Genomic DNA, 22,192 nt, shown 5'->3' with positions numbered 1-22,192 from the left:
TCCAGTCTTGGCTCTCAAGTATGCCCAGCTACTCATGTCTCTTTTTCAAGCCTGTATTCTTCCCAGGTTTGCTTCAGTTGCTTCGCAACTGCCTCGCCAAGAATATGAGCTGGGGCTTGGGCGACTTTCAAAGGATCGTGGATCGTCATTATAAGCGTTCCTCGTGGGCCATTCGTTGAGTATCCGAGATCTTTCATGGCTGTCCAGAATGCGCCTGTCAACCTTTTGACCATCAGGTGTCGCACCACGTTACTGCTTCCTCCCCTGCATATTGTGTATGTCCAGAGAGGCTCCTCTTCCAACTTGCGTCGGTAATTGCTCATGATTACGGGCAACATCGGGGCTATTCCAGGCCTTAAATGTTGCAGATGGAAAGGGTGTAGTATATATCGAGGCGAGTATTGAACAAGGCAGTTGAATAGTGCCTTCACTTTTTGCTCGTCAGGCCCCAGATGCAGACGTGTAGCCTTAGAGTTGTCGTACTCGATGCCTGTTTCTTGAAGAAATGACCAGACTTCTGGTGTAGTGAGCAGTTTTCCAGATGGTAATACATGGTCGTTTGATGGTGGGATGAAGATGCGGAGTGGTTTAGGCCGTCCTTTTGTTACGTTTCGATTCGGTGATTGTCTTGGTCTGTTGGGATTTTCTTGAGGGTGGTCTTTTGTATGTTGGCGCAATATTTGTGTGGTTGATGAGTAAAGTCGGTAGTTGGGGGAGGGTATCGATCGCAGGAGTTTGATTCCTGGCGAGACTTGTGCCGTTGTCATGATGGAGGATCTGGACGGGATACTATCATGTTGAGATGGGATATGATGTTTTCTTCGAAGATGAGAATTACAGTGGGTGCCTCAGTGCCGTTCATTCATTGCCTAGTTGCGAGGGGGTGCGCCGGGGAAGTTGGAATTAAGCATGAAGCGCGATGCGCAAATCGATTTCATGAGTTTACGATTTCCTAACATGCTCGACTAGGAACGCCACATAATTGTGGCTGTACCGCTAATCGATCTGCGTCATATTGTTCAGAATATTTGACTTTGGGTAGCAATAATGCTTTTTTCTTAGGGATAATCTCTGGATTTAATAAAGAATTAATTAATTCTATGTAGAATTAAACCAATACGCTTTAAGTTTTTAAGTTTCTCATTTTTCTCGCAGATTTCAGACTGGAAGTTTAACGTATTGCATTTAAAATACATTTGCTGCGCCACGCCTGAGTCACTGTGGAGGACAGAATCCCAAGCTGGTCGCCCCATTTGTCTTGCGCCCAACCAGCTTTTGCCTCTTGTGTCAGTCAGCAGCGCAGCCCAGGAAAAATCCACTTTCTTTCCCAGGCCAACAACGACACCACAACATCATCACCAACTTTCTTCTTCCCACCATCACATCTCTTCCTCACTTCACGCATACCGACAAACAGCCAATATGCCTAAGAACAAGGGAAAGGTAAGTCCCATAGATCCTTCCTGTACTCGGCTGTCTTCCTTTTTCATTCACGGATCGCATTTTCACGCGCCAACCGCCTGCCCCGCCCCCACCATCATTGCCCAAGTTCTTCTGCCAGCAACAAAGGAATCGTCTCTAACAGTTGGACAGGGTGGAAAGAACCGCAGACGTGGTACCAAGGAGAACGATGACCAGCGCCGAGAGCTCACCTTCAAGGAGGATGGCCAAGAGTATGCTCAGGTCGTGAAGATGCTTGGCAACGGTCGTCTCGAGGCTCTGTGCTTCGATGGAAGCAAGCGTCTCGCCAACGTAAGTAGCCCCAAGTTCGCCTGCCTAAGATGCGGTGCAACGAAAGCAGGATGCTCATGTCCTTCTGCGACTCATACTAACATTTCCTTCGTAGATTCGCGGTAAAATGCGAAAGAAGGTCTGGATTAACCAGGGTGATATTATCCTCCTCTCTCTCCGTGACTTCCAGGACAACAAGGGCGACGTCATCCTCAAGTACACCGCCGACGAAGCCCGTACCCTCAAGTCTTACGGCGAGCTCCCTGAGAACGCCAAGATCAACGAAACCGACTCTTTTGGCCAGGGAGAGGATGGCGAGGCCTACTTCGAGTTCGGCGACGCTGATTCAGACGATGAGTCTGACGATGGCGCCGCTGGCAACAAGAAGGAGGTCGACATTGACGACATTTAAGCTCGCCAAAGCCCTCCAAATCCCCTTCTCTCTCTCTCTCTCCACCGAGCCCCCGACGCTACCGGGTGATACGATTGTATTTCGCGGCTGGTGTTGTTGATATTGTCTTCTCTCTCAAACCCGGAGCCGAGCACCCAAAGCTCTGTGCCTCGGGTCCCACGACAGTAGTTGCTGTGGAGTCGTAGACGGCCGTGGTGGGAGGGACGTCACGGCATGTCGTTCTCTTTTGGACTTTCAGTATCACGATCGAGTTTTCTGTCTTGTTCCGTTTTTAGGTAGTTTTTACTGGACGAACATGTTTTTTTCTTCACGCTTTATGATCATCACATTCGTCTCAAAAGCACAGGTTAGACAAGACAAGAAAATGCTTACTATTGTTTCATAAATATTCCTTGATTCTCGCATTGCATCAATGCCGTCAACAATAAAGGCAAACCACTATTGCCGAGTTTGTTGGCTAGTCATTCTGTAATCTTATAAAATTTCGTTAATGCTATAGGTGTCTATAGAACATAACCAACTTTTGTCATGCCAACTGGAAATGGCACAGACGCAGTACAACCATTTGGTAATGCGAACCCGACCTCAGATGCTTGTGCTGATTCACAACCAAGATACGTCTGCAACTGATTGATTCGTCACAATCCTCGTCGTTACCCACAAGTGCAAATTTTATAAAAGACAAGTCGAGAAACCTTTGTCAACTATGTCTACCACGCTCTTCCTTCCTTCTCTTGGATTTTGTGTTAATGTGGTTCAGTTCACCAGTCATCATTGTCACTCTCGTCATCTTATCTAGTGTTAGCACATCACTCTTGACCAACAAAAGCATATTGAACTTACCACTCTTCGAGACCTTTTCTTTTCTCTTCTGGAGAGCAGCAGCCAGGGCATCGGCCATGCCACCGCCACCACCAGGCGCACCAGCTGCGGCAGATGCGGCATTAGCACCGCCAGAATCGCCGCCACTGCCGACTTGAGCACCACTGCGGTCGCGAATCTGTGAGCGATCAACCTTCTTGAGGGAGTTGATTCCGCCGGCACGTTGGATGCCTTCCAACATGGCTGATCGGCCAGTATCCCCCCCTGCAGCAACAGGAGGGAGAGGAGGCGGCGGAGGTGCACCGGTTCCAGGCGGCATGGGAGGCGGAGGAGGCGGAGGTGCACCAGAGCCTCCTGGGGGTGGAGGGGGCGGAGGAGGTGGAGGAGGTGCACCATTTGTTGATGTTGGTGGTAGCGGAGGAGGTGGAGGAGCACTTGTCACCGGTAAGGGAGGTGGAGCAGGAGGGTGATTGTTGGCTGCTGGAGGAGGAGGAACAGGCCGGGAGCTTGGAGGCGGCAGTGGTGGAGCTGAAGAAGCTGGTACTTTGGGAGGCAGAGGAGGAGGAAGAGCTGCAGGCACAGGGTGGTTATCGGCCGGTCGAGGTGGTGGTGGAGGAGGAACAGGCCCACGGCTAGGTGTTGGCGGGGGTACTCTTGAACCAGGAAAGGGAGGAGGAACTCCGAATCTGTGGCTCTCATTCTTCTGTGTTTCTATAGGAGTCTTTGCCGGTCGCGGAGGAGGGGGAGGTCCAGGAGTGGGTGTTGCTGGAACAGCCCTTGGAGGATCTTGACGTGCAAATTTGCCAGCGTCGGCCAACGGAGGAGGGACACCAAACTTGGGTCGAGGAGGTGACGGCGCTCGTTCAGGCGCAGCATCCTTCGCCGGAGATTCGGCTTTGCCAGACCGTCTCGGGGCTGGAGGAGGCGGGGGGCCGCCTTTTCTCGGAGCCGGGGGGGCTGGAGGACCGTCTGACTGAGGTCGACCACCAGGCGGCGGCGGCGGCGGCGGCGGCGGAGCTCGAGAGCCTCTTCCTTCATTGCCGTTCGCGGTTGGCGTTGGCGAGGGTGCTTTCGCTGCTGGAGGGAGAGGTGGTGGCGGTGTCGAATGAGGCTGATTGGCCTTCTGTTGTTCTTCTCTCAAGAAGTCGACAATAAACTCTTGGTTTTCTTTAATGAAGTCGTCCGTTAAACCCTTGTCTTGAAGATCTGCACCAAAGTGCTCGCGCCACAGAGGATCGAACGCATCTAAAAGTGCGAATTCAGATGGTCTTGAGCCATTGAGGTTGGGCGTTGAGTTGACAACATGATGCTGGATGGAGTTATGCGGCATTCGGGGAGACTCCGGAGGGGTTGGAGCTGTGTGCTGAGAGCTGATATGAGTCGAATGGCGATGTCCGAACAGCCCTCCCAACAGGCCATGCTTATGGGCTGGCTGGGCACCTCCACCGAAGGGTGTCGACTTTGTAGCTCGGCTTGCATTCTTCTCTCGCTCATCCATTTTCTTCTTGAACTGTTTGGCCTCCTTTTCGTCGACGAAGCTCAGACCAGCCAGGCATTCTTCGAGTTCGAAGGTATGAAAGAAGGTTCGGTCTTGGTTATAGTTCCACGTATCGAAAATCTCCTGGTCCCAGATAACTCCTCGATTGGAAGGCTGAGCAAGTTAGCAAGTGGTGGTCAGATGTGGCGGACAGCGTTTAAGATATTGGATCGTGGACATACCGAAATATCCACCATCTTGATCCAGTATGTATTTCCAACTAGATCGTTGACGAGCGCAACGGCTCCCTGTAGTCCGGTGTATGTCCATTTTGAGCGATTGGGATATGCTACGTAGAGCCTGGCAACAGCAACGGCCTGAATCTTGTTGGACTGCTTGGGGATGAACCGCTTCACGGTATCCTTATCATCGTCGTTAAGAATAGATGGCATTGTGGCGGCGCAATCGAGCGAGTATGGATTACTGTATCTGTGTCGTGTAATCGAATATGCCAGAGAAACAGTAACAAAGGTTATAAGCCAAAGGTAAGACGAGTTCGTCGGTTGTCGCCTGGACTGGACGCGTGGAGTGGCGCTTGTCTGGTCTCTCCTCTTTCAGCGTCTCGTCAGAATCGCTTGGCGCTCGCGTGAGGCAACCGAAATCTTGGGAGATGGGAGGTTCAAGCTCTTGTCGCCGGATAGATATATACGACCAAGAGAGTGTGCGAGCAGCGCCCGAGCTTTCGGGCTTGAGTAGAAAGGGATCCCTCTCGGATAGCGTAGGCGAGCACGGATGGTCGTCGCACGTCAAAAGGTGTTCGTCCGTGGGGAACAGGAACCAGACTGGGCCAGCGGTCGGTTGGGATGATGTGTGAAGAGCCAGAGTCCAGTCCGTAACGAGAGAAGTGAGCACCAGCCACAGGCTAGAGCACTTGCAGAAGCACACCTACCACAGCCACCGTAGGTACTGTAGTTCTCGGGGGCGGGGCAACCTACGTCTTTGTGCAGCGGGACAAGTTTGCTTTTTGGTGGGCGGGAGGGAATGGGAAGCTTAGTATGCCAGGTACGTAGTGATGGTTTTATGGCGACAATTGTGACTGTGACATGCAACGCAAGCGGTCAACTCACAATGCATCAGGTACCTATCGAATTGTTCACCGCTTCAGCCACTTTGCCAGGTTCTAGAAAATTCGCAGGGCACCAGTCGACTGTTGGGCAGCCAGAGTTTAGCAGCCTATCTAGGTACCTACCAAAGGTACTAAGGTAGATAACTGCAGTCGCCTAGTGGAGCTTATTGGGGCATCTAGGCTGTTGAGTCGGGTGTTGTGAAGATGATGTTCTGCTGGCCATCGATAGAAAAACGGAACATCTTAGGAGAACGCGAGAATGAATGCTCACATACAGAGCTCTGGGTGTATGTAAATATCTATATTCTGATGTTACTTCAAGTCTTCATGAAAACCCCAGTGTCTGACCGTACGAGCCTTGTCTCGGCTCCAAATCTAGACTACTAACGATGAGGGGCAGATATTGGATGGCTGTGTGTCAGCAGGGGGTTCCGAGGCTGCCGTTGGTCAGTGCCATGATGCCAGCATGAGACTACGATTAGCAATCGACACGTTCCAATGCAAGTCATGACAAAATGTCTTGGTGTTGTATAAATAAATCGTGAAGTAACCCAGTCCCAAATCCATGTATAGTCATACAGTCATGTCAACAAAGCGACTTCTGCCACAGAAGTCGACCGCTTATTTCTTGTTCAGAGCCTCCATCTTGGCCTTGCGCTCCTCCTTGGTGCCCTCTTCTTGGGGCATATCCTTGGGCACGGCGGGTCCGGGATGAGCGTTAAAAGCAGAGACCTTGTCCTTGGCCTCATCTTTGATGGGTTGGATGGAGAATTGCTTCTCGCCCTATTGAGAAAACGGTCAGTATTGGGTTCAGAAACGAAGGCTCCAGCACAGTCAACTCGCCTCCTTCTGTTGCTCGGTGCCAGTCATTCTGATGGTTGTTTTGGTGATTGATTTGAGAAAGTTCAAAGTTCTTGTCGTGATCTAGTTTCTCTGTCGGGTTGATTCGAGATCCTGTGGCTGCTCAAATCTAGGTCGTCAACGTCCTTTTGTAGTCGCTGGCCCATATCATGAAGCGATGACGTCGTCTCCTCTGGCCAGACTACGTAAGACCATTCTGTGGCGCATGTTGCGACAACCAGAAACGCAGACTCTTTAGGGAAGTGTCACAAGAGGATGCATACAACTTCTTATTGGTCCCGCGGTCCAAAAACCGCCGACTGTTGAGATCACTGCATGGCTAGGTGCTATCTAGGACACTGCAGGATCTTGAACAATGACGTGGAGATGGTGGTTATGGTGTGCACAATGTGTGCAAGTGGATATCACTAATGAGAAAATCAAGGACGAATAGGTATCACAACTTGGCCAGGTTGGTCTTAGGAATGAGAAACAGAAGGAATGCAGAAATCCGAGGCGTTGTTCACTCTACACTGACAGAATATGCACCTCTTTGTGATGTCTGGAGAGTTCCAAGAATTCGAAGGGTTTAAGCTGTATTCATCTTATCATGACTTCTGAAATAGCGCGGCTACCGAATAGGCTAGGGACTTGGCCATGGTCATTGTGTTCTAAGGAACAATCAGCTGCATACAATTGCAATGTTTTGCAGTAGTTTCGCCAGCATGTCAGTCCCGATATGTGACACGAGCTCTCATATGAATATAAAACAGATGGCATCTAAGCAGACACCAGCCCATGTGCTAAGCTGGCGCAGGTAAATCTCAAAGGGCGAGGAGGTGACGCTGTCGCTGGAATGAGACAGGCCGACAAACAGGATCAGCACAACATATATCATAAAAAACAGAAAGAAAGAAAGAAAAAACGCACAGCGAATGCTTTTTATTTTGTCTCGAAAACCATCCACGGATACCAACATTACCAATCGACATTCATTTCCATCATGGCCACTCTGTCTTATGCATGCAACTTACATATTCCCCGCCATGGCTCTAGCTCCCCGCTAAGATCTTCAATACATCATTCACGACTTATTCATTTCAACCCCCTTCAACACATCGTCTGTCAACACCAACATTTGGGTGGCCCGCATGTCTGCAAGTAATGCTCCCCAACCAGTGAAGCTTTCACTCCCACTCGTAGGTTTGTCCATGACTTTGAAGTATGATCCCTCGCTCATTGGTTTAGGAATACCAACAGACTCTGTTCCAGGAGCTTCGTGCCGAAGATGAGCTTGTCGTTATCGCACGCGGCCTGGGGTTGGTGCGTCTTGTCAACAATCTCCTCCATTCGTATGACGCCGGCGGAAACAATTTAATTGTTATAGTCGCCGCTGATGAACGAGAAAATGGCTGGATTGGAGAAGCATTGGCCGAACATGCAGCCATCAGCATGTCCCCGAAAGCGCGTGGCCTGACAGTCGTGAACACAGACTTTCAAAGCGTCGGCGCCAGGGAAAAGATGTACTCTGGAGGCGGAATCTTCAGCATCACATCGCGTATTCTAGTGGTGGACCTTCTCACAGGTTTGCTGAATCCTGAATCAATTACAGGTCTTGTTGTTCTTCATGCCGATCGCGTTGTCGCAACATCCCTCGAGGCCTTCATTTTGAGAGTTTACCGTCAAAAGAACAAGATTGGGTTTCTCAAAGCCTTTTCGGATAACCCCGATCCCTTCACCACTGGCTTCTCGCCCTTGGCTACTATGATGAGGAACCTCTTTCTGCGTAAAGCCTCGCTCTGGCCTCGATTTCACGTCACAGTCGCGCAATCTCTGGAAGGGAAGAAGAAGGCCGAAGTTATCGAACTCGAAGTCCCTATGACAGACTCGATGCGTGAGATTCAAAACGCCATAATGGAGTGTGTTGAAGTCAGTATTCACGAGCTCAAGAAAGGTAACAGTGGCCTGGAAATGGACGATTGGAACCTCGACAGCGCTCTTCTCAAGAACTTTGACATCATGGTTCGAAGACAGTTAGATCCCAACTGGCACCGTGTGAGCTGGAAGACGAAACAGATTGTGAATGACTTGACTGTTCTCAGAGCCATGCTCAACTCTATTCTGTCATATGATGCTGTTTCGTTCCTTCAGCATTTGGATACCATTCATGCCGCTCACTCCCCGCCTCCAGGATCGACCCGACAAACCCAATCACCGTGGCTTTTCCTTGATGCTGCTCAGACCATTTTCGACACGGCAAGACGAAGAGTATATTCCGCTAGTGCCAAGGATGCGGCTCGGGAAGATAACATCGACTCTCTAAGGCCTGTTCTCGAAGAGCTACCCAAGTGGGCGCTTTTAGCTGAGGTCCTGGAGGAAATTGATCGCGATCTGTACTTTGAGCCTCCAGTTCGAGACGACTCCAACGGCACCATCCTGATCATGTGCTCAAATACCGATACTTGCAGGCAGTTGCGAGACTTCTTACAAACCATGCACGTCAAACCCAAGACGGAGAAACGATCAAGTGAGGACGATGAAGATGAAGACAAGCCCTCTGCAGCTTTCATGATGCGAAGGCGATTGAGGAACTACTTGAAATGGAAGAGACAATTTGCTCAGGTCAGCGCCACTCTCTTTTCAGAGAACCAGAAGGCCCTGAATGGAGCCACGGACACTCGTCCAGGTTTTGCAGGGTCAAGAGGCGGAAAGGCTCCTGCAAACAAGCGGCGACGAGTGCGCGGCGGGGGAAATGTTGGCGTAAGCATGGGTCGTGCTGAGAATGGCAGTATCCTGCAGTACATTGAGAAACCGGGAGAAGTTGCCGATCTCATGGCTGAGGTACAGATCACAGAAGAGGAAGCACAGCAGAAAGAAGACGTTGTAGCAGATCCCCTCGACAACATGGAGGAATACTTCAAATTATATGATATGCAAGATCTAGTCGTCATCCACGCATATGATGGAGATCAGGACGAGCATGTCCTCGAGGAAACCAAACCGCGATACATAATTATGTATGAGCCGGACGCTGCCTTTATTCGTCGAGTTGAAGTGTACCGATCATCGCATAACGACAGGAACGTGAGGGTATACTTTATGTACTATGGTGGCTCAGTGGAGGAGCAGAAATACCTGTCATCTGTTCGACGAGAGAAAGATGCATTTACGAAACTCATCAAGGAGAGAGCAAGCATGTCCCTTGTCATGACCGTGGACCCGGCTGAGGATCCTGAAGAGGCTTTTCTCCGTACCGTCAACACACGTATTGCTGGTGGTGGAAGGCTGGCAGCAACAGCTGAGCCGCCACGTGTTGTGGTAGACGTACGAGAATTCCGATCCTCTCTACCGTCTCTTCTCCACGGCCGCTCTATGGTCATTGTACCATGCATGCTCACAGTTGGTGATTACATCCTATCACCAAATATCTGTGTAGAACGCAAATCTATCAGCGATTTGATCTCGTCATTCAAGGATGGTCGGCTCTACAGTCAAGCTGAGACTATGTTTCAGTACTACAAAAGCGTGATGCTGCTCATCGAGTTTGACCAGAACAAGTCCTTCACTCTGGAGCCATTTGCCGATTTATCTGGAAGCTTGAACAGTGTTGCCCCCACCAACATGTCATCCGACCTCCAATCCAAGTTAGTATTACTGACCCTAGCATTTCCCAAGTTACGAATCATCTGGTCTTCGTCTCCGTACCAGACGGCTGAGATCTTTGAGTCCCTCAAGACTCAGGAGGAAGAGCCAGATCCGATAGCCGCTGTCAGGGCTGGCTTGGATAAGGATACAAGGGCCGAGGAGCAGGCCTTTAACCAGGAGCCCCAGGATATGCTTGCCATCGTGCCGGGCGTGACTCCACAAAACATCAAGAATCTGGTGCTCAAGACTGAGAATATTCGTGAAGTTGCCAACATGACGGTCCAAGAATTGACACCTTTGGTCGGCACAACGGCTGGACGACAGATCCATGGATTTTTTAACCGCAACGTCATGGAAGAAGACGATTAATACCAAGCCAATGTCAAAGCGGTATACAAATATGGCCAGACTGAATCAGGATGTAGAAGGGAGTGAAATAATAAACAATATAAGTTGACTCGGTTTCTGACCATCACCCTCATCGCCATCAGCAATCAAAGTGGAATATCACCAGTGGAATTCAAACTGTGCACTAACGACATGTGACATGATCAAAATTTTTGCTGAAAATCGTAAGGATTGGGTATCCTAATGCTGACAGATGAAAATGAAAGAAATCACAAAAGAAATCTCAAACGGCCGTAGCAAACTCCTCCGCAAACTAACAAAGCTCTCCCCCCTTCCCCTATCCTTTCTCAAATTGGTATCACAAAAGAAGTTCGCCCGTGTAGTTCATCGTCTAAACTCTCGTCGTCCTCATGTGAGAGTGTCCTCGGCGCTTCGCTCGGCCTCCCTTCGAACCGCAATAGCCACAGGTAAGGAAGCTGACCAGGATTCCAATGAATCTGGCGACGCCGTTTACGATTGCTGTGATAATTTTTGCAATTCCACCCACGATTGCCATGATCACGTCCCCAATGGTCTGGAGGCATGACCGGATCTGTTGGAGAGGCTTGTTAGTGATGTCGTTCAAAGAGAGGCTGAAAGAGGGTGGGGGTGGAGATAGCAGAGGCCAGAGACAGGAAGAAGACGGTAGAGACTGAGGGAGAGTGGGAGAAGGGAACAGGAAATTGGGCTTGGTGGTGGATCGGTTGAGTTTGGTGTATAGACCAATATCATGTGTTTCTCCTAGAGAGAGTCTAGGGGGCGTGACTTACACAAGACATAACACCGCCCATTGTGAATATTTGAAAGGTGATGTAGTAGGTGATGTAGGTGCTTTGTGTATGTGTTCGGTTGGTTGTGATTGTTGAGCTCTTAGACAAGGCTGAGATTTTGTTGTAGGTCTGAAGTTGGTGTTGAAAGAGTGAAGATTCTTCCAGGTCACATTCTTATATATCTGAAATCAGTTGCGTTGGCCATCGCACCTGCTGCATGCTTTTTTTTTTTCTTTCTTGGATCATGCCTTCCTCCGTCATGTTTATTTCCTGACGTCAGTTTGCGATCTCCGATTCCCTCATGACCCAGCCACCAGCCACACCAACGGTTGTGGCTACATGATAGGTCATCATTGATTGGCTGTAGCAGCATGATGACGTTTCTAATGTGGCTACTCCTCCAAGAAAACAAGGCCTGTCATGTCTTATTGCCGCTGTAGCCCGTTGCGGGTTTGTTTGAGGTTACGTTCGACGTCAGGGCAATCAATTATTCGAGACGATTCCCTGCAAAATGACTCGGCTGATTTTCCCTTCCCTCCCCTACCCACCTGCAGATTGTGTGTTGTAACGCAACACCACCTTAATTTCAATTCGGCCAGCCAGCCGCCCTTGACCAGGACCAGGCTTTGATTAAACGAGGTCTCATGGAGGGCTAAAAAGGAATGATTTCTGACGTCACGCTGTCATGATGAGATCAATCTATAGGGCTTTGGCGTCACCACGACGATCGAGACCCTAAGATGGACAGAATGGAGGAATCTGGACTTTCTTGGCCTTGTGCCGGTGGTCTCATTGGTCGTCATATTTACAAGGCGCCATCAAGGTCCGAGATTGCAGTGTTTTCACGGAGGGTGATGCCTGTCAGGATGTGTGTGTGCTGTCCGCATTTGGGTATCTTTCGCTTCAACTCCAACCTCATTGAGATGAGTAGGTATCTAGTAGTTTCCAGAAATATCTAGTTTATACACGTGGCTGAATCTGTGCCACTGAGCCAGGAATCTAAGTTTGCAATAACATAGGTCTGTCTGAACGCAAAATCATGAAAACCACTTCTTCTTTTGCGATACGGCCTTCTGCATGTTGATTCGCCGCAGCATTTCGCGGTTCCTGTTGTCGAGGAGTCCCAGCGCCGAGCGATCATCGGGGAAATAGGCCTGCCCGCGGGGGATCCGCGGTCGCTCGTCATCCATCATCTTGATGCGCTGCACGCGGCGCAGCTTCGTTAGGCCATACCAGCATACGATAAGCGAGAAGACGACTGAGACGCCAGTGACGCCAGCGAAACCCCAGTTTGTCTCCTCGATGAAGTTCTCCAAGTTCATGCCGTAGAGACCAGCAAGGAACGTTCCCATAGCTAGGCCTAGCGTTCCAACGCTGAATTTGAGATCAAGCAGCATGAGAGCGTTTCGATTGGCGTCCAGAATTGCACGAACGCTACGTTTGTGAGTGAGTAATATGATCAGCGTTAAATCAAGGGTAAGGGTTCCTTACATTTCCTCCGTGTTTCGGATGCCAGAGACAAGGTTGCCGGCTTCTTGCACGATTTCGTCAGTCAGCTTGTGGTAAGACTCCAAAAGCATCTCAACCTCCGTGTGGTCGTCCTCTCCCCTGTAAAGATCATGTGTTTTCTCCGTCAAGTACATGGCGGAGAGGTCATCGTCGGCTTCGAGGAGGTCTTCGATGGCATCCCGGACCAACTTTGCTTTTTGCTCAAAAGTGCTCACTCGCTTGGATAGAATGAGGAGCATTCTGAGCTTGCTTCGATCAATATCATCCTCCAGCTCGCTAAGAATATGCATGACCGGCTCCCGCACCGCCTCGAAATCGGCTTCAAGTTCAGACGTCACTGAGGTCAACACCGCTTCCAGTGCCCGGAACTCATATGGCAGAGCACCTGATGCCTGTGTATTCTTCTGTTGTAGTTTGCCCTGCAAGTCGTACATGAAGGCCGATTGGGGGTATGATGTCTTTGAGCCGTAAATATCGAATAGAAGCACTCGGTCATGTTTGATCAGAACCTTGAGATGGAGTAGGTTTAGCAAAATGGCCGAAGGGCGAATAAGGATATGAGGCAAGTTTGATGAGTCGATCTTTCGCAAATCTCGAGGCAACAAGCCGAACTTGAAAACGTCCATTGTTAGTTGTTATATTCTTGAAAACTTTCCTTACGGCCGAGACGCCCTTACCTTTGCAATAAGCTCAGTCTTCTTAAATTCACCATCAACAAGAATTACGTTCCCATGCTCGTCGACTTCCGTGCATCGCAGTCGAGGCTCAGATGCAGCTTTGGCCGCGAGTGTTCGCCGGTTGTTAAAGATTGACGAGCCGTCAGAATATTCGTCATGGTTTGGGAGATCGTCTGGCTTTAAAACTTTGTCATCCTTCCTTCCTGCGAATTTGAGGAATCGTTCCCATGTTGGTGGGTTCTCTGGATTCGGGTCTTGGCCCTTGAACAAATTGCGCGCACCTCGACTAGTGCTGAAGCAGCGTTGGGATGTCCAGGGCTGATGACGATCTTGAAGTTTCCGTGCGGTGGGATCTCTATGGAAGAGGGTTGGTTTGAGTACGGTCACTGTTCTCTGGCATGCTGTTCCCAAAGTTGTGAATTGTTTCCGCGTCGTAAGAGTATCCGATGTTCGTGCGCGACGACATAGAACTGGTGTGGTCATCGAGGTTCGGCCATGATTTGCGTTCGAGAAAGCCCTCTTGGACTGACACCGAAGGAATCGCAGGAGGTTTCGTGATGGAACCGGAAGACACAGGGCTGACTGCATCACTGGAAGTCCGTATCACGTCGGCATTGGTATTGGATATGATGCAGCGTCTCTTTTTGAAGACAGGCTCTTATCGATGATATCAAGAAAAGTCGATGTCGCAAAGACGTCTTAGTCATCGGGACCAAGCCACTGGTTCTGGCGGGTCTCGGGTGGTGCACAGACTTGGGATCTGTCAAACATGTCGAGAGAGGGATTGTTCTTTAACAATCACAAAGTTTGTAGATATTTTGCCCTACTTAGTAGGTACCTACTAAGATTGTGATAAATTGAATACCTCCTGTCTTGATCGGATAAATCGTGAAATTTGACTCTTGTTAGCGTTGTTAATTCACGCCTCCGCCTCAGCCTTGCTTCCAAACCGCCCTTTGAATCTTCAAGATACGGCAATTTTTCTCTTGCAAAATGTTCCTCCAAACAACTTTCCTATAGGTCGACGCTTTCAGGACCAGCACCTCAATGGTCAACGGCCGATATTTCCTTTTTGTCGAGGGAATATGTATTTGGGTTGTCAACTTGAGCCATACGCGATTCTCTAAAGCTCATATCGGCGGCCTAAAGTAATTCTACGCCATTGAGGCTCGTCCATATCATCAACACTCTCATCACTCTCAAAACCTGAACAATTTTGCGTCATGGGCCTTACACCTATACGTATTCGAAGCAAGCGAAAATTTCCATCGCGAGGCAAACCATCCCCATGGCAAACTATCACATCTATACCTGACGACAAAATCAGTCCCCCCAAGAAGATGAAGCGCTCACTATCAAACGTCCTCGCCTCTCGATCTACGCGTTGGCGGCCGGCTATCCAAGCTCTTCCGGCCGAAATCTTGGAGAGTATATTCCTTTACAGCGCCAATGTTGCCCTTCCCCGGTCTGCACCGATCATAGGATCAAAGCTATCTGGACGGGCTACTCTCATCAGGTTTATCATATGGGCGTTCCAAGATACTTGGGAACAATCGTTCGGTGACCCTGAGAAGTTTGCGGCAATAGATAAGAATCGCGTATCTGGCAATTGGCAACTCCAGGTTTGTCAACACCATCATACTTCAGAGCATTTATGACAATCTAATATTATTGATTTCAGTCAACCATATTGTGCCTACCTTGGATCACTGCAGAATTCATTCTCCAGGCGCAACAGACCTGGGTAGAAAAATACGCCAGAGACCAACATTATCGTCATTATCTTCCTCGGTTGGATGATGACGGTGACCCCTTTATTTATGGTCACAGCCATCATTTCGAAGGTGGCGTAGGGCACTTCAACTCGCAGGAGTGTTTTGAAGCTGATTATCAGGAGGTTCTGTCCTGGAAACCTTTCGAAAGGGTGGGATCATGGGGTGGCTGTGATGTTCATCCAAAGGTACGCGTTCCTACAATCCTCATCACCGGTCCATGGGACGAGAAGAACCTACGCCTCCTGTTCTGGCTTCGAAGGGGTGGGCTAGTCTATGGCCTAGAAGAGCATGATAGATCGTGGGAGATTCAGCTGGACTGTCTTCGTAACGCATTTATCGACGCACCAGAGCCCAATGTCTTCATCACAAATTTGATTGATCTCACTGCACTGTGTCAGGGTCTACCGAGAGATATTGCCAGAGAGCAAAGAAGACGCATTGATCAACGGCTGAAATGGGGTGCTGATAGTGTCATCTCAAAAGAGATACTTCGACAGGTCTATGGTACGATAGGGATGTTTCACGATGGCTTTGGCACTTCAAGCTCCCCGAAATAACGGCTGGTAGTCTTCTTTCTTGGCCAAAGAGACAGCAATGCCTCCCGGTTGTTCCCCTCATGTCCAAATCTGCACCCGCAAGACTATTGGGTAAGCACTGTCACTTCGGGCTACCACATTCAGCTCGCCGACATATATCGTAACCTAGTTGGCTTCAGCCAACATCAGAGTCAGGGCACAATGGCAGTGAAGGTTGTCGCACTAGGGCTCAGCAGGATTCGTGTGAACTCATAATGGCTCATCGTGCACCATATCACCTGCACAAAACCCCGACGCCCCTGAGGCTCGTCAGGCCTGGCAGTCGCGGGGCCATCACGCCTCAAAATAAGGAATCGAGTTCATCATGATTAGAAGTATATTGGTGTATATCATAGACCTCCCTAGAGTAATCAGGATATACCTTGTTATAAACTGTCACCAGGCTTGATATGGTTTGAGTTTTGAACGAAAGGACCAAACGTCGTGGAAAGCCTCAACACCATGAACAAGAAATGAAGCGTAAGGCAACAACACGGGCAAAATATCACGTACGTCAACACCTTAAACTCAACAAGACTTACTTCATCGCAAACTTACCTCCAATATCGCTTTGCCAATGAAAGACTTCTTTCATCTCCACCTCAGCCAACGGCCTATCTTGTTTGTAGCACTAAACTTCACGATGTTCCCGTAGCGATAACAACCAAAGCCAAGCCCTGTACGTAACAAACACACACACACACGACTTGCTGATGATGCCACTTACACCGCGCGTGAGGAAAAGAGCTCAAAGACAGGGATAGACAAGGTAACATACCATCAAGTCTGTGCCAAGCGAGTTGGGATATGACTCACGCCGTTAGCACCAATAGACCACGCGATTCCGGGATTTCACGGCCGTGGTTGAGGGCGTTCCTGGAAATTCCGAGTGAAGAAATTCTCCAGGGTGAATTGCGTGGGAGTGTGACTGCAATTCGGTCATGCACAGACCAGACAACCTGGGATGAATTAAACATATTCTCCAGGTGTAGTTTTATGGTAAGAATCATGCCTTACCTACTCCAGTTCTCGAATCTCATTCTCCGAGCTTCCTCAGGCTTCAATAGTCCGGATCGGCATGCAGATGTTTGTCTAAATTCGATTCTGGCGCATCACGTAGTCACAAATGATGAGTGGTTCGCTTCAGTTGCGTGAAAAGCGGAGGCAATTTAGTGTTCCAGCATAATGCTTTTGATTTCGTGCTTGTCTTGCTTTGCTCGTGCGTCCTTCTCCTATCCGAAAATTGGTTCCATAAGGGAATGGAAATGACTGCCACGAGTCCACTATTGTGAGGACTGTTTCAAGCTAGCTATTAGATTTCGCCATAGCGTCATCGCTCTCCTCAATTCAGATCATTCTTGGGACTCCTTTGCTCGAGTCCGCTTCCGAAATCGATTGGTTTGTTTGCCTTCTGAGTTCCCAAAGTCTGCCTTTGACGAGGTCGAGTGGATTCAAGCTTTGGCTGTTTCCGAAGACATTATGCGGTCTTTGGATGTCTTGATTGCAGGGAAAAGGCAAATTGAACTCCAGTTGATCCAAAACCGATTACCTTGCAGATTCCTTCTTTGACGCCGGGGTCGTTATTCTTGGGTGACCGGGTTTGTCTGCTCGGTTTTGATAGCAAATCAAACCTATTACCTTCCTTAACCTTCTCGTCGCTCCTCTTTGCCGTGCAATACTTTTTTTCAGTGCCATAAAGTCCACTTCTGAGACCTTGGCAGCAAACGAAGTAAAGCCAAATAAGTAACAAGTACAAAACAAAAAAAGGCAGCGTCGTCCTAGTCATACAAGATATGTACTCTTCACCACCGAACGGCCCCTTGTTAAACAGACAGTCGCCGCCATCACTCTTTCTCCGTAGCCCATCCCAGACATGCAGGCAAATGAACACGCTTTTCGGCCCAAAGTTGAGAGAACAGCAGATGCTTATACAGCATAACTGTGATCTCTCAAATATGTGGTATCAAAGGCCTTTTGGCAAAAGACTCCATTTCTTCCACCCACCACATCAATATATTTAACAAAGAGAATTTTCTTGATTCGACATTATTTCTTGACTTTCAAGTCGTGTATAGCTTATCTATAATCGACAGGGTATCAAGTTGGAAACAGAGAATATCGTCACCAACGTGTGATAGGGTTTAGTTGAGAATACCCTCCAACAAACCAGGTCCCCGAAGGCCGATAGCAGGATGGACAGACGAAACTTCGTAGCCCTGAGCCGCTTCGGCAGAGCAGCAGACTCGCTTGCCGGTGCCAGGCAAGCTAGGACGGACGGGGATCTGGAGATTCGACTCGGAGGTAATGCCTCGAGTGCGAACCAACGTATCAGGCCAGACAGAATGCTGGGTAGAATAACGACCACCAAGGATCTCGCGAACGTTCTCCTGAAGGCAGTTGTCCATAGAGGCGGTTCTAGTTCGCTTCGTGCCACTTCTAGGGGCTGTTGCGGGCACCATCTCAGCTGCGCGATAATTATGAAGCTCCTGTAAAGCACGGGCGGCATCAGAATCGCGAGCCATATCGTCAAGTTCCTGCTGTCGTCTCGCCAAGGAAGATTCCAGAGACAGGTCCACGAGCTTGCCAACCGGGCCGGTGTAAGACTCGGGAGAGGACGTATCGCAGTGCACATCATAATCCTCTGGAACCGAAGGGACTGTCGGCTTCTGGCTCAATCTCTCGTTACATGATTTCGACGCTCGAAATCGCGACGGCATACCCAGCCTGGAAGAGCTGAGGGTCGCGCTAACAAGCGATGAAGAAGATGAGATGGAAGAAGAGCGCGAGGAACGCGACGAGTCCGAAATCATCGATTCGGGTGAGGAAGCTGTTGACACTGAAGTAGCAAGGGAAGATCGACGAGTAGGACAATAGGCTTGAGGGGACGATGTCATGGCGGCAGGGAGACGATCGAGGTACTGAGATGTATTCACATTGTTGGCTTGAGCCATGGCCAAACCCATCGCAGAAGACTTATTAAGCATGTGGGAAGCGGCACTCGCTGCAGGAGTGCAGAGTCCACTGCTCTGAGGGGTAAGTCGAGGAGTTGGCAGCATACCCAGGCTAGGGGCCGCGCGGCTACAGGTGTATCCTACAGCCGCTGGTTCCATAGCCATAGGAGCACTGTAGGGCTTGGGAGTTGGTGTGGCCTCCGCAGATTCATAGCCACATGAAATCTGAGCTTGATGGGGCATATTGAGAATGCTGCGAGGAGACAAAGCACAAAGATCACTTGACCTAGGAATAGCAGGATTCGCAGGAATCAATGTGGCGAGATTCGTCAACTCTGGATTCAGGCCCAAGATGATTCGCTTCCAATCTACGACCTGCTGGGACACAATCTGGGAGACACCTCCGGGAGAAGGAGGGCCAGACGGAGGAGGCGTGTACTTGAGAACTATGTCGGTCCATCGCTGGAAGACCTCGTCAACGATATGCATCTTCCAATTGACTGCGTGGAGAAAAGTGATTTCGTTCTGGTTGATCTCTTGAGTGTGAAGCCCCGAAATCTTGCTCCAGGCCCGGGCAGAATAGTTTCTATCCTGAAGATACTTTGAGGCAAGGATCAGAGCCGCGAGGAACATACGACGACCGCACTGAAGGGCGCGGTCGGCGTGTCGGTCCTCAGGCTGTTCCATGGTGAAGTTGTGCTTCGGCACATGGGGCTTGATGAGAATTAAATAATAGAGAGCAACTTGCAGAGTCGAGTAGCTTGTTCGTGACCGACGCAAAGTCTCTTGAATGAATGTGCGCAGAGGAAGAATGGCCCTACTTCCAAGCTCGTTTCGGCAGGCGACAGAAGAGAGGGGCCAAATGGCTTCAACGATATGTGTCGACGAATCTAGAAGGGTAAAGGCTAAGCGCATGGACAAGTAATCGCAATCCAGTCATAACATACCGACAAGGCTATCTACAAAGTTAACTTTTCGGTCAGACTGTCGGACCAGGGCTGGAGGGCACGCGGCGCGAGCATTTGAAGTTCTTCGAGGGTTCTGGCGTAATTCAGTGGGGAGTGCTTCCGTCTGTGTCTTTTGAACACGACGCCGCAAGTTCAGACTGCAATCAGCAACGGCGGCCTTTCTCGAAAAATAGGAATCGCAAGAGTCAGAGTCGGAAGAGTGTGCGGAAAGAGAGGAGTCGTCGGAAATCTGAGAGGTGGTGTCGGACCAAACAGAAGTAGTAGAAGTCGAAGCGGAAGAAGCTATTGAGATGTTGTAGGGTGCATAATGGGAGGAGGGGTTATAAGCGGGCGAAACGGTTGCGTCGCACATCATGTTGAATAGTGAATAAAAGGATCCTGAACTGCATTCAATTCAGGGGGTTGTCCAGTCGCCGTCTACGGCTAAGCCACCAATCAGGTCGTGGTTTGCCGATGAATTCGCGGGTCAAAATCGAGTAACGATACTCCGTTGCAGCGCGTGTAAGTGCTGCTTCGAGGTATATCCTTGGTCGTGTTTTCAGAGAGCTTCTAGACAATAAAGTGCAAAAGCGACTTGATAACACAAACGATGAGACCGGAGGACGAAGCGGAGACGGCGACAGGAATAAGATATGTTTTTTCAGCAGGCATTGCGGCAATGCTTCAAATCTCGAGTGAGGTTGGAAGCGAATGGTAGTCTTAGAACAAGGCTACCATCAGGGCGATCGAATAGTGGAAATCGATTTCGGAGGTTGAGAATTAATAGAGATCAAGTCGGTGTTAGTTGATTATGCAAGGTACTGTTGAAGGTGTGGCTGAAGATGAGATGACCTGAAAGAGGTGGTGAAGGGTTTATTAGATGGCCGAAAGAGGGTGACTCTTGCTTAAGTGGCCTAAGGGGCGAGTGAGGCGTTGAGTCGGTGGCAGCCTGCGTGGTGGGATGTGACTCTTCTGGTTTTGCACGGTGGCAATTCTGAGCAAAAGCGGCGGGGGCGTGTGGCAGGTGTAAGCCAACTGGCGATCTCGGAGAGAGCGTTTTAGAGTGTGTGCGCGGTGGTAGCCTGTGCCTGGTTCGGTACAAGGATGACTAACAGGAGGTTCGTCACTGTGAGTGTGGCGAAGGAACTGATAGCGGGTTGCAGCCTGGCAGGGGAATGACAGTGAACGGGGAAATCGTACAGGTGACAGAAATAGAGTCGGAGAAACGGTAACAGGGGGGGCAAAAGAAAAGTGGTTGAAGCAAGTGAATCGAACAGGAAGGAAATGATGATAGATGAGTGAAAGTGGAAATGGGATGGTGATAGAGGCCACGGGCAAGTGAGCAATACAGCGAGTCCGGAGACTGACACGAAGAGTGACTCGAGTGGCAGACAGGACACTTCTCCGTGGAATCACCTCACTGATAGAAGGCAATAATCCTTGCCTAGAGAGTATGGGACGGGTGCGGGCGAAGGCCGGGGGAGGCAAGGTTGGTCCCTCAAGTGGACGACCTTTTAGGCTTGGGCTCGGCTGGGCTGGAGCTAGGCAGTGCTGTGCTGGAATTTGTAGGCAAGGCCAAAGTGTGACTCTTTGCAGCGTCAGGCGGCAAAGAGAGTGAGTGAGTCTGAGTGAAAAGTCGCAGAGTGCAAGTGAATGCCGCTGCGGCCTGACTGAGAGAGGTACGGTTTGAGTAAGGTTGGAACAAGTTTTTGAGAGGAGATTACCAAGATCAAAACAACAACAAAGATGAAGACAAGACGCCGTGGAGAGTGGAGATGTACACGATCCAGAGCAGACTTCAGAGAGTCGCTTGGGGACGGATTCAGAGGACGAAATCGAACATTATGGCGATGATGCTGTTCGATGGGGGGAGGGGGAAAAGGCGGGAGATGGCAGCAGCGGGCTGTGGCATAGTTTTGAATGCCTGGGAGAACGAAAGCGTGAGCAAGACCAGGAGGAGAGGCGAGTTGAGCGTCGGTACCTACGGCGCGCTGCAAGATTGGGCAGCGCGTGAGGTACTGTACCTGGCAGAAGTGTCTGTAGGAGATATTCGTACTGTACAACCGAGCCCTTGTAGGCGCTTCAGCCAGTCAGTGGGCTGGTTAATCTTGCCCTGCCATCTCACACTGGACGACGAGAAGCCCCTCTTTTCCAGCTCCGTGCGATACTGTGTATCGATCGCGCATTCTGTACATTCGTGGCCTTCCACGATGGGCCCAAAAGCGTGTCTGCCTTTTGGCGTCGCCTTATTGGTCCTCGATATTTAACAGCGCGTGTCTTCCCCTCCACCATCCACCCTTTCCACGGCGCCATCCACCTCCACCTCCCGGACTTTGAGTCTTGATCAGGACCTCAAGGCATCCACGGATTTCTGTTTCCCTGGCATCGAAAGTCCACGTACGGTGAGGAGAAGGATGAGGTTGACTTATCGCTAACGCGTGATTCATCGTTAAGTTTAAGAGGCCTGCTGTATGTATCTATGTCTACATTGGTCTTTGCCTGCTAGATGGGCCTCACATGAGAACAAGCACGACGCAGGTCTTCCTTC

At 49.8% G+C, this 22,192-nt stretch overlaps 9 protein-coding genes across 13 annotated transcripts; 3 read left to right on the top strand and 6 right to left on the bottom strand.

The window, feature by feature from the left end:
- Positions 1-32: 32 nt before the first annotated feature.
- FOIG_02145 (uncharacterized protein) lies at positions 33-767 on the bottom strand (the record flags this gene model as incomplete). Its single annotated transcript, XM_031199315.1, has 1 exon — positions 33-767. One exon carries the CDS (start codon positions 765-767, stop codon positions 33-35), a length of 735 nt encoding a protein of 244 aa, XP_031071352.1.
- Positions 768-1,289: 522 nt separating this feature from the next.
- On the top strand, positions 1,290-4,703 carry FOIG_02144 (translation initiation factor 1A). Its single transcript, XM_031199314.1, has 3 exons — positions 1,290-1,443; positions 1,594-1,752; positions 1,847-4,703. Exons 1-3 carry the CDS (start codon positions 1,423-1,425, stop codon positions 2,141-2,143), a joined length of 477 nt encoding a protein of 158 aa, XP_031071351.1. The 5' UTR covers positions 1,290-1,422; the 3' UTR covers positions 2,144-4,703.
- On the bottom strand, positions 1,744-5,626 carry FOIG_02143 (wiskott-Aldrich syndrome protein). Of its 4 annotated transcripts, XM_031199311.1 has the most exons (4): positions 4,685-5,626; positions 2,987-4,616; positions 2,516-2,933; positions 1,744-2,448 (listed from the first exon to the last, which is right to left on the bottom strand). In XM_031199311.1, exons 1-3 carry the CDS (start codon positions 4,892-4,894, stop codon positions 2,905-2,907), a joined length of 1,869 nt encoding a protein of 622 aa, XP_031071348.1. In that variant the 5' UTR covers positions 4,895-5,626; the 3' UTR covers positions 1,744-2,448; positions 2,516-2,904. The 4 variants fall into 4 exon arrangements, with proteins under 4 accessions (XP_031071348.1, XP_031071350.1, XP_031071349.1 ...); XM_031199313.1 differs by having other exon boundaries at positions 2,987-5,626; XM_031199312.1 differs by lacking the exon at positions 1,744-2,448 and having other exon boundaries at positions 2,484-2,933.
- Positions 5,627-5,736: 110 nt separating this feature from the next.
- On the bottom strand, positions 5,737-7,198 carry FOIG_02142 (uncharacterized protein). Its single transcript, XM_031199309.1, has 2 exons — positions 6,412-7,198; positions 5,737-6,351 (listed from the first exon to the last, which is right to left on the bottom strand). The coding sequence occupies exons 1-2, from the start codon at positions 6,436-6,438 to the stop codon at positions 6,190-6,192; spliced, it is 189 nt and encodes a 62-aa protein (XP_031071346.1). The 5' UTR covers positions 6,439-7,198; the 3' UTR covers positions 5,737-6,189.
- Positions 7,199-7,456: 258 nt separating this feature from the next.
- Positions 7,457-10,855, top strand: FOIG_02141 (DNA excision repair protein ERCC-4). The gene is made up of 2 exons (XM_031199308.1): positions 7,457-7,607; positions 7,657-10,855. The coding sequence occupies exons 1-2, from the start codon at positions 7,560-7,562 to the stop codon at positions 10,420-10,422; spliced, it is 2,814 nt and encodes a 937-aa protein (XP_031071345.1). The 5' UTR covers positions 7,457-7,559; the 3' UTR covers positions 10,423-10,855.
- On the bottom strand, positions 10,562-10,957 carry FOIG_02140 (uncharacterized protein; the record flags this gene model as incomplete). The annotated part of the gene is made up of 1 exon (XM_031199307.1): positions 10,562-10,957. One exon carries the CDS (start codon positions 10,955-10,957, stop codon positions 10,793-10,795), a length of 165 nt encoding a protein of 54 aa, XP_031071344.1. The 3' UTR covers positions 10,562-10,792.
- Positions 10,958-11,793: 836 nt separating this feature from the next.
- FOIG_02139 (mitochondrial inner membrane magnesium transporter mrs2) lies at positions 11,794-14,092 on the bottom strand. Its single transcript, XM_031199306.1, has 3 exons — positions 13,397-14,092; positions 12,702-13,330; positions 11,794-12,644 (listed from the first exon to the last, which is right to left on the bottom strand). Exons 1-3 carry the CDS (start codon positions 13,982-13,984, stop codon positions 12,248-12,250), a joined length of 1,614 nt encoding a protein of 537 aa, XP_031071343.1. The 5' UTR covers positions 13,985-14,092; the 3' UTR covers positions 11,794-12,247.
- A 268-nt stretch (positions 14,093-14,360) lies between these two features.
- On the top strand, positions 14,361-21,548 carry FOIG_02138 (uncharacterized protein). Its single transcript, XM_031199305.1, has 2 exons — positions 14,361-15,018; positions 15,078-21,548. The coding sequence occupies exons 1-2, from the start codon at positions 14,620-14,622 to the stop codon at positions 15,726-15,728; spliced, it is 1,050 nt and encodes a 349-aa protein (XP_031071342.1). The 5' UTR covers positions 14,361-14,619; the 3' UTR covers positions 15,729-21,548.
- On the bottom strand, positions 15,096-21,680 carry FOIG_02137 (uncharacterized protein). Of its 2 annotated transcripts, XM_031199304.1 has the most exons (3): positions 19,645-21,618; positions 16,764-19,587; positions 15,096-16,705 (listed from the first exon to the last, which is right to left on the bottom strand). In XM_031199304.1, the coding sequence occupies exons 1-2, from the start codon at positions 20,018-20,020 to the stop codon at positions 17,888-17,890; spliced, it is 2,076 nt and encodes a 691-aa protein (XP_031071341.1). In that variant the 5' UTR covers positions 20,021-21,618; the 3' UTR covers positions 15,096-16,705; positions 16,764-17,887. The 2 variants fall into 2 exon arrangements, with proteins under 2 accessions (XP_031071341.1, XP_031071340.1); XM_031199303.1 differs by having other exon boundaries at positions 15,096-19,587; positions 19,645-21,680.
- Between the last annotated feature and the right edge of the window lie 512 nt (positions 21,681-22,192).

This window comes from Fusarium odoratissimum, assembly GCF_000260195.1.
Source record: "Fusarium odoratissimum NRRL 54006 unplaced genomic scaffold supercont1.2, whole genome shotgun sequence".
Taxonomy (NCBI): Eukaryota; Fungi; Ascomycota; class Sordariomycetes; order Hypocreales; family Nectriaceae; genus Fusarium; species Fusarium odoratissimum.
This window is presented reverse-complemented; position numbering and strand designations above follow the sequence as displayed.

What these genes read in the sequence shown, in the direction of transcription:
- FOIG_02137 (XM_031199303.1), bottom strand. Translation starts at nt 20,020, where the DNA reads ATGATGTGCGACGCAACCGTTTCGCCCGCTTATAACCCCTCCTCCCAT. An exon ending in CTTTGTAGATAGCCTTGTCG is followed by an intron (nt 19,588 to 19,644) that starts GTATGTTATGAC and finishes TTACCCTTCTAG; the next exon opens with ATTCGTCGACACATATCGTT.
- FOIG_02141 (XM_031199308.1), top strand. Translation starts at nt 7,560, where the DNA reads ATGTCTGCAAGTAATGCTCCCCAACCAGTGAAGCTTTCACTCCCACTC. An exon ending in TGAAGCTTTCACTCCCACTC is followed by an intron (nt 7,608 to 7,656) that starts GTAGGTTTGTCC and finishes TCATTGGTTTAG; the next exon opens with GAATACCAACAGACTCTGTT.
- FOIG_02138 (XM_031199305.1), top strand. Translation starts at nt 14,620, where the DNA reads ATGGGCCTTACACCTATACGTATTCGAAGCAAGCGAAAATTTCCATCG. An exon ending in CTGGCAATTGGCAACTCCAG is followed by an intron (nt 15,019 to 15,077) that starts GTTTGTCAACAC and finishes TATTGATTTCAG; the next exon opens with TCAACCATATTGTGCCTACC.
- FOIG_02139 (XM_031199306.1), bottom strand. Translation starts at nt 13,984, where the DNA reads ATGCAGTCAGCCCTGTGTCTTCCGGTTCCATCACGAAACCTCCTGCGA. An exon ending in AGACTGAGCTTATTGCAAAG is followed by an intron (nt 13,331 to 13,396) that starts GTAAGGGCGTCT and finishes GACGTTTTCAAG; the next exon opens with TTCGGCTTGTTGCCTCGAGA. An exon ending in ATCCGAAACACGGAGGAAAT is followed by an intron (nt 12,645 to 12,701) that starts GTAAGGAACCCT and finishes TCACAAACGTAG; the next exon opens with CGTTCGTGCAATTCTGGACG.
- FOIG_02143 (XM_031199310.1), bottom strand. Translation starts at nt 4,894, where the DNA reads ATGCCATCTATTCTTAACGACGATGATAAGGATACCGTGAAGCGGTTC. An exon ending in TCAAGATGGTGGATATTTCG is followed by an intron (nt 4,617 to 4,684) that starts GTATGTCCACGA and finishes TAACTTGCTCAG; the next exon opens with CCTTCCAATCGAGGAGTTAT.
- FOIG_02144 (XM_031199314.1), top strand. Translation starts at nt 1,423, where the DNA reads ATGCCTAAGAACAAGGGAAAG. An exon ending in TGCCTAAGAACAAGGGAAAG is followed by an intron (nt 1,444 to 1,593) that starts GTAAGTCCCATA and finishes ACAGTTGGACAG; the next exon opens with GGTGGAAAGAACCGCAGACG. An exon ending in GAAGCAAGCGTCTCGCCAAC is followed by an intron (nt 1,753 to 1,846) that starts GTAAGTAGCCCC and finishes TTTCCTTCGTAG; the next exon opens with ATTCGCGGTAAAATGCGAAA.
- FOIG_02142 (XM_031199309.1), bottom strand. Translation starts at nt 6,438, where the DNA reads ATGACTGGCACCGAGCAACAGAAGGAG. An exon ending in GCACCGAGCAACAGAAGGAG is followed by an intron (nt 6,352 to 6,411) that starts GCGAGTTGACTG and finishes TTTTCTCAATAG; the next exon opens with GGCGAGAAGCAATTCTCCAT.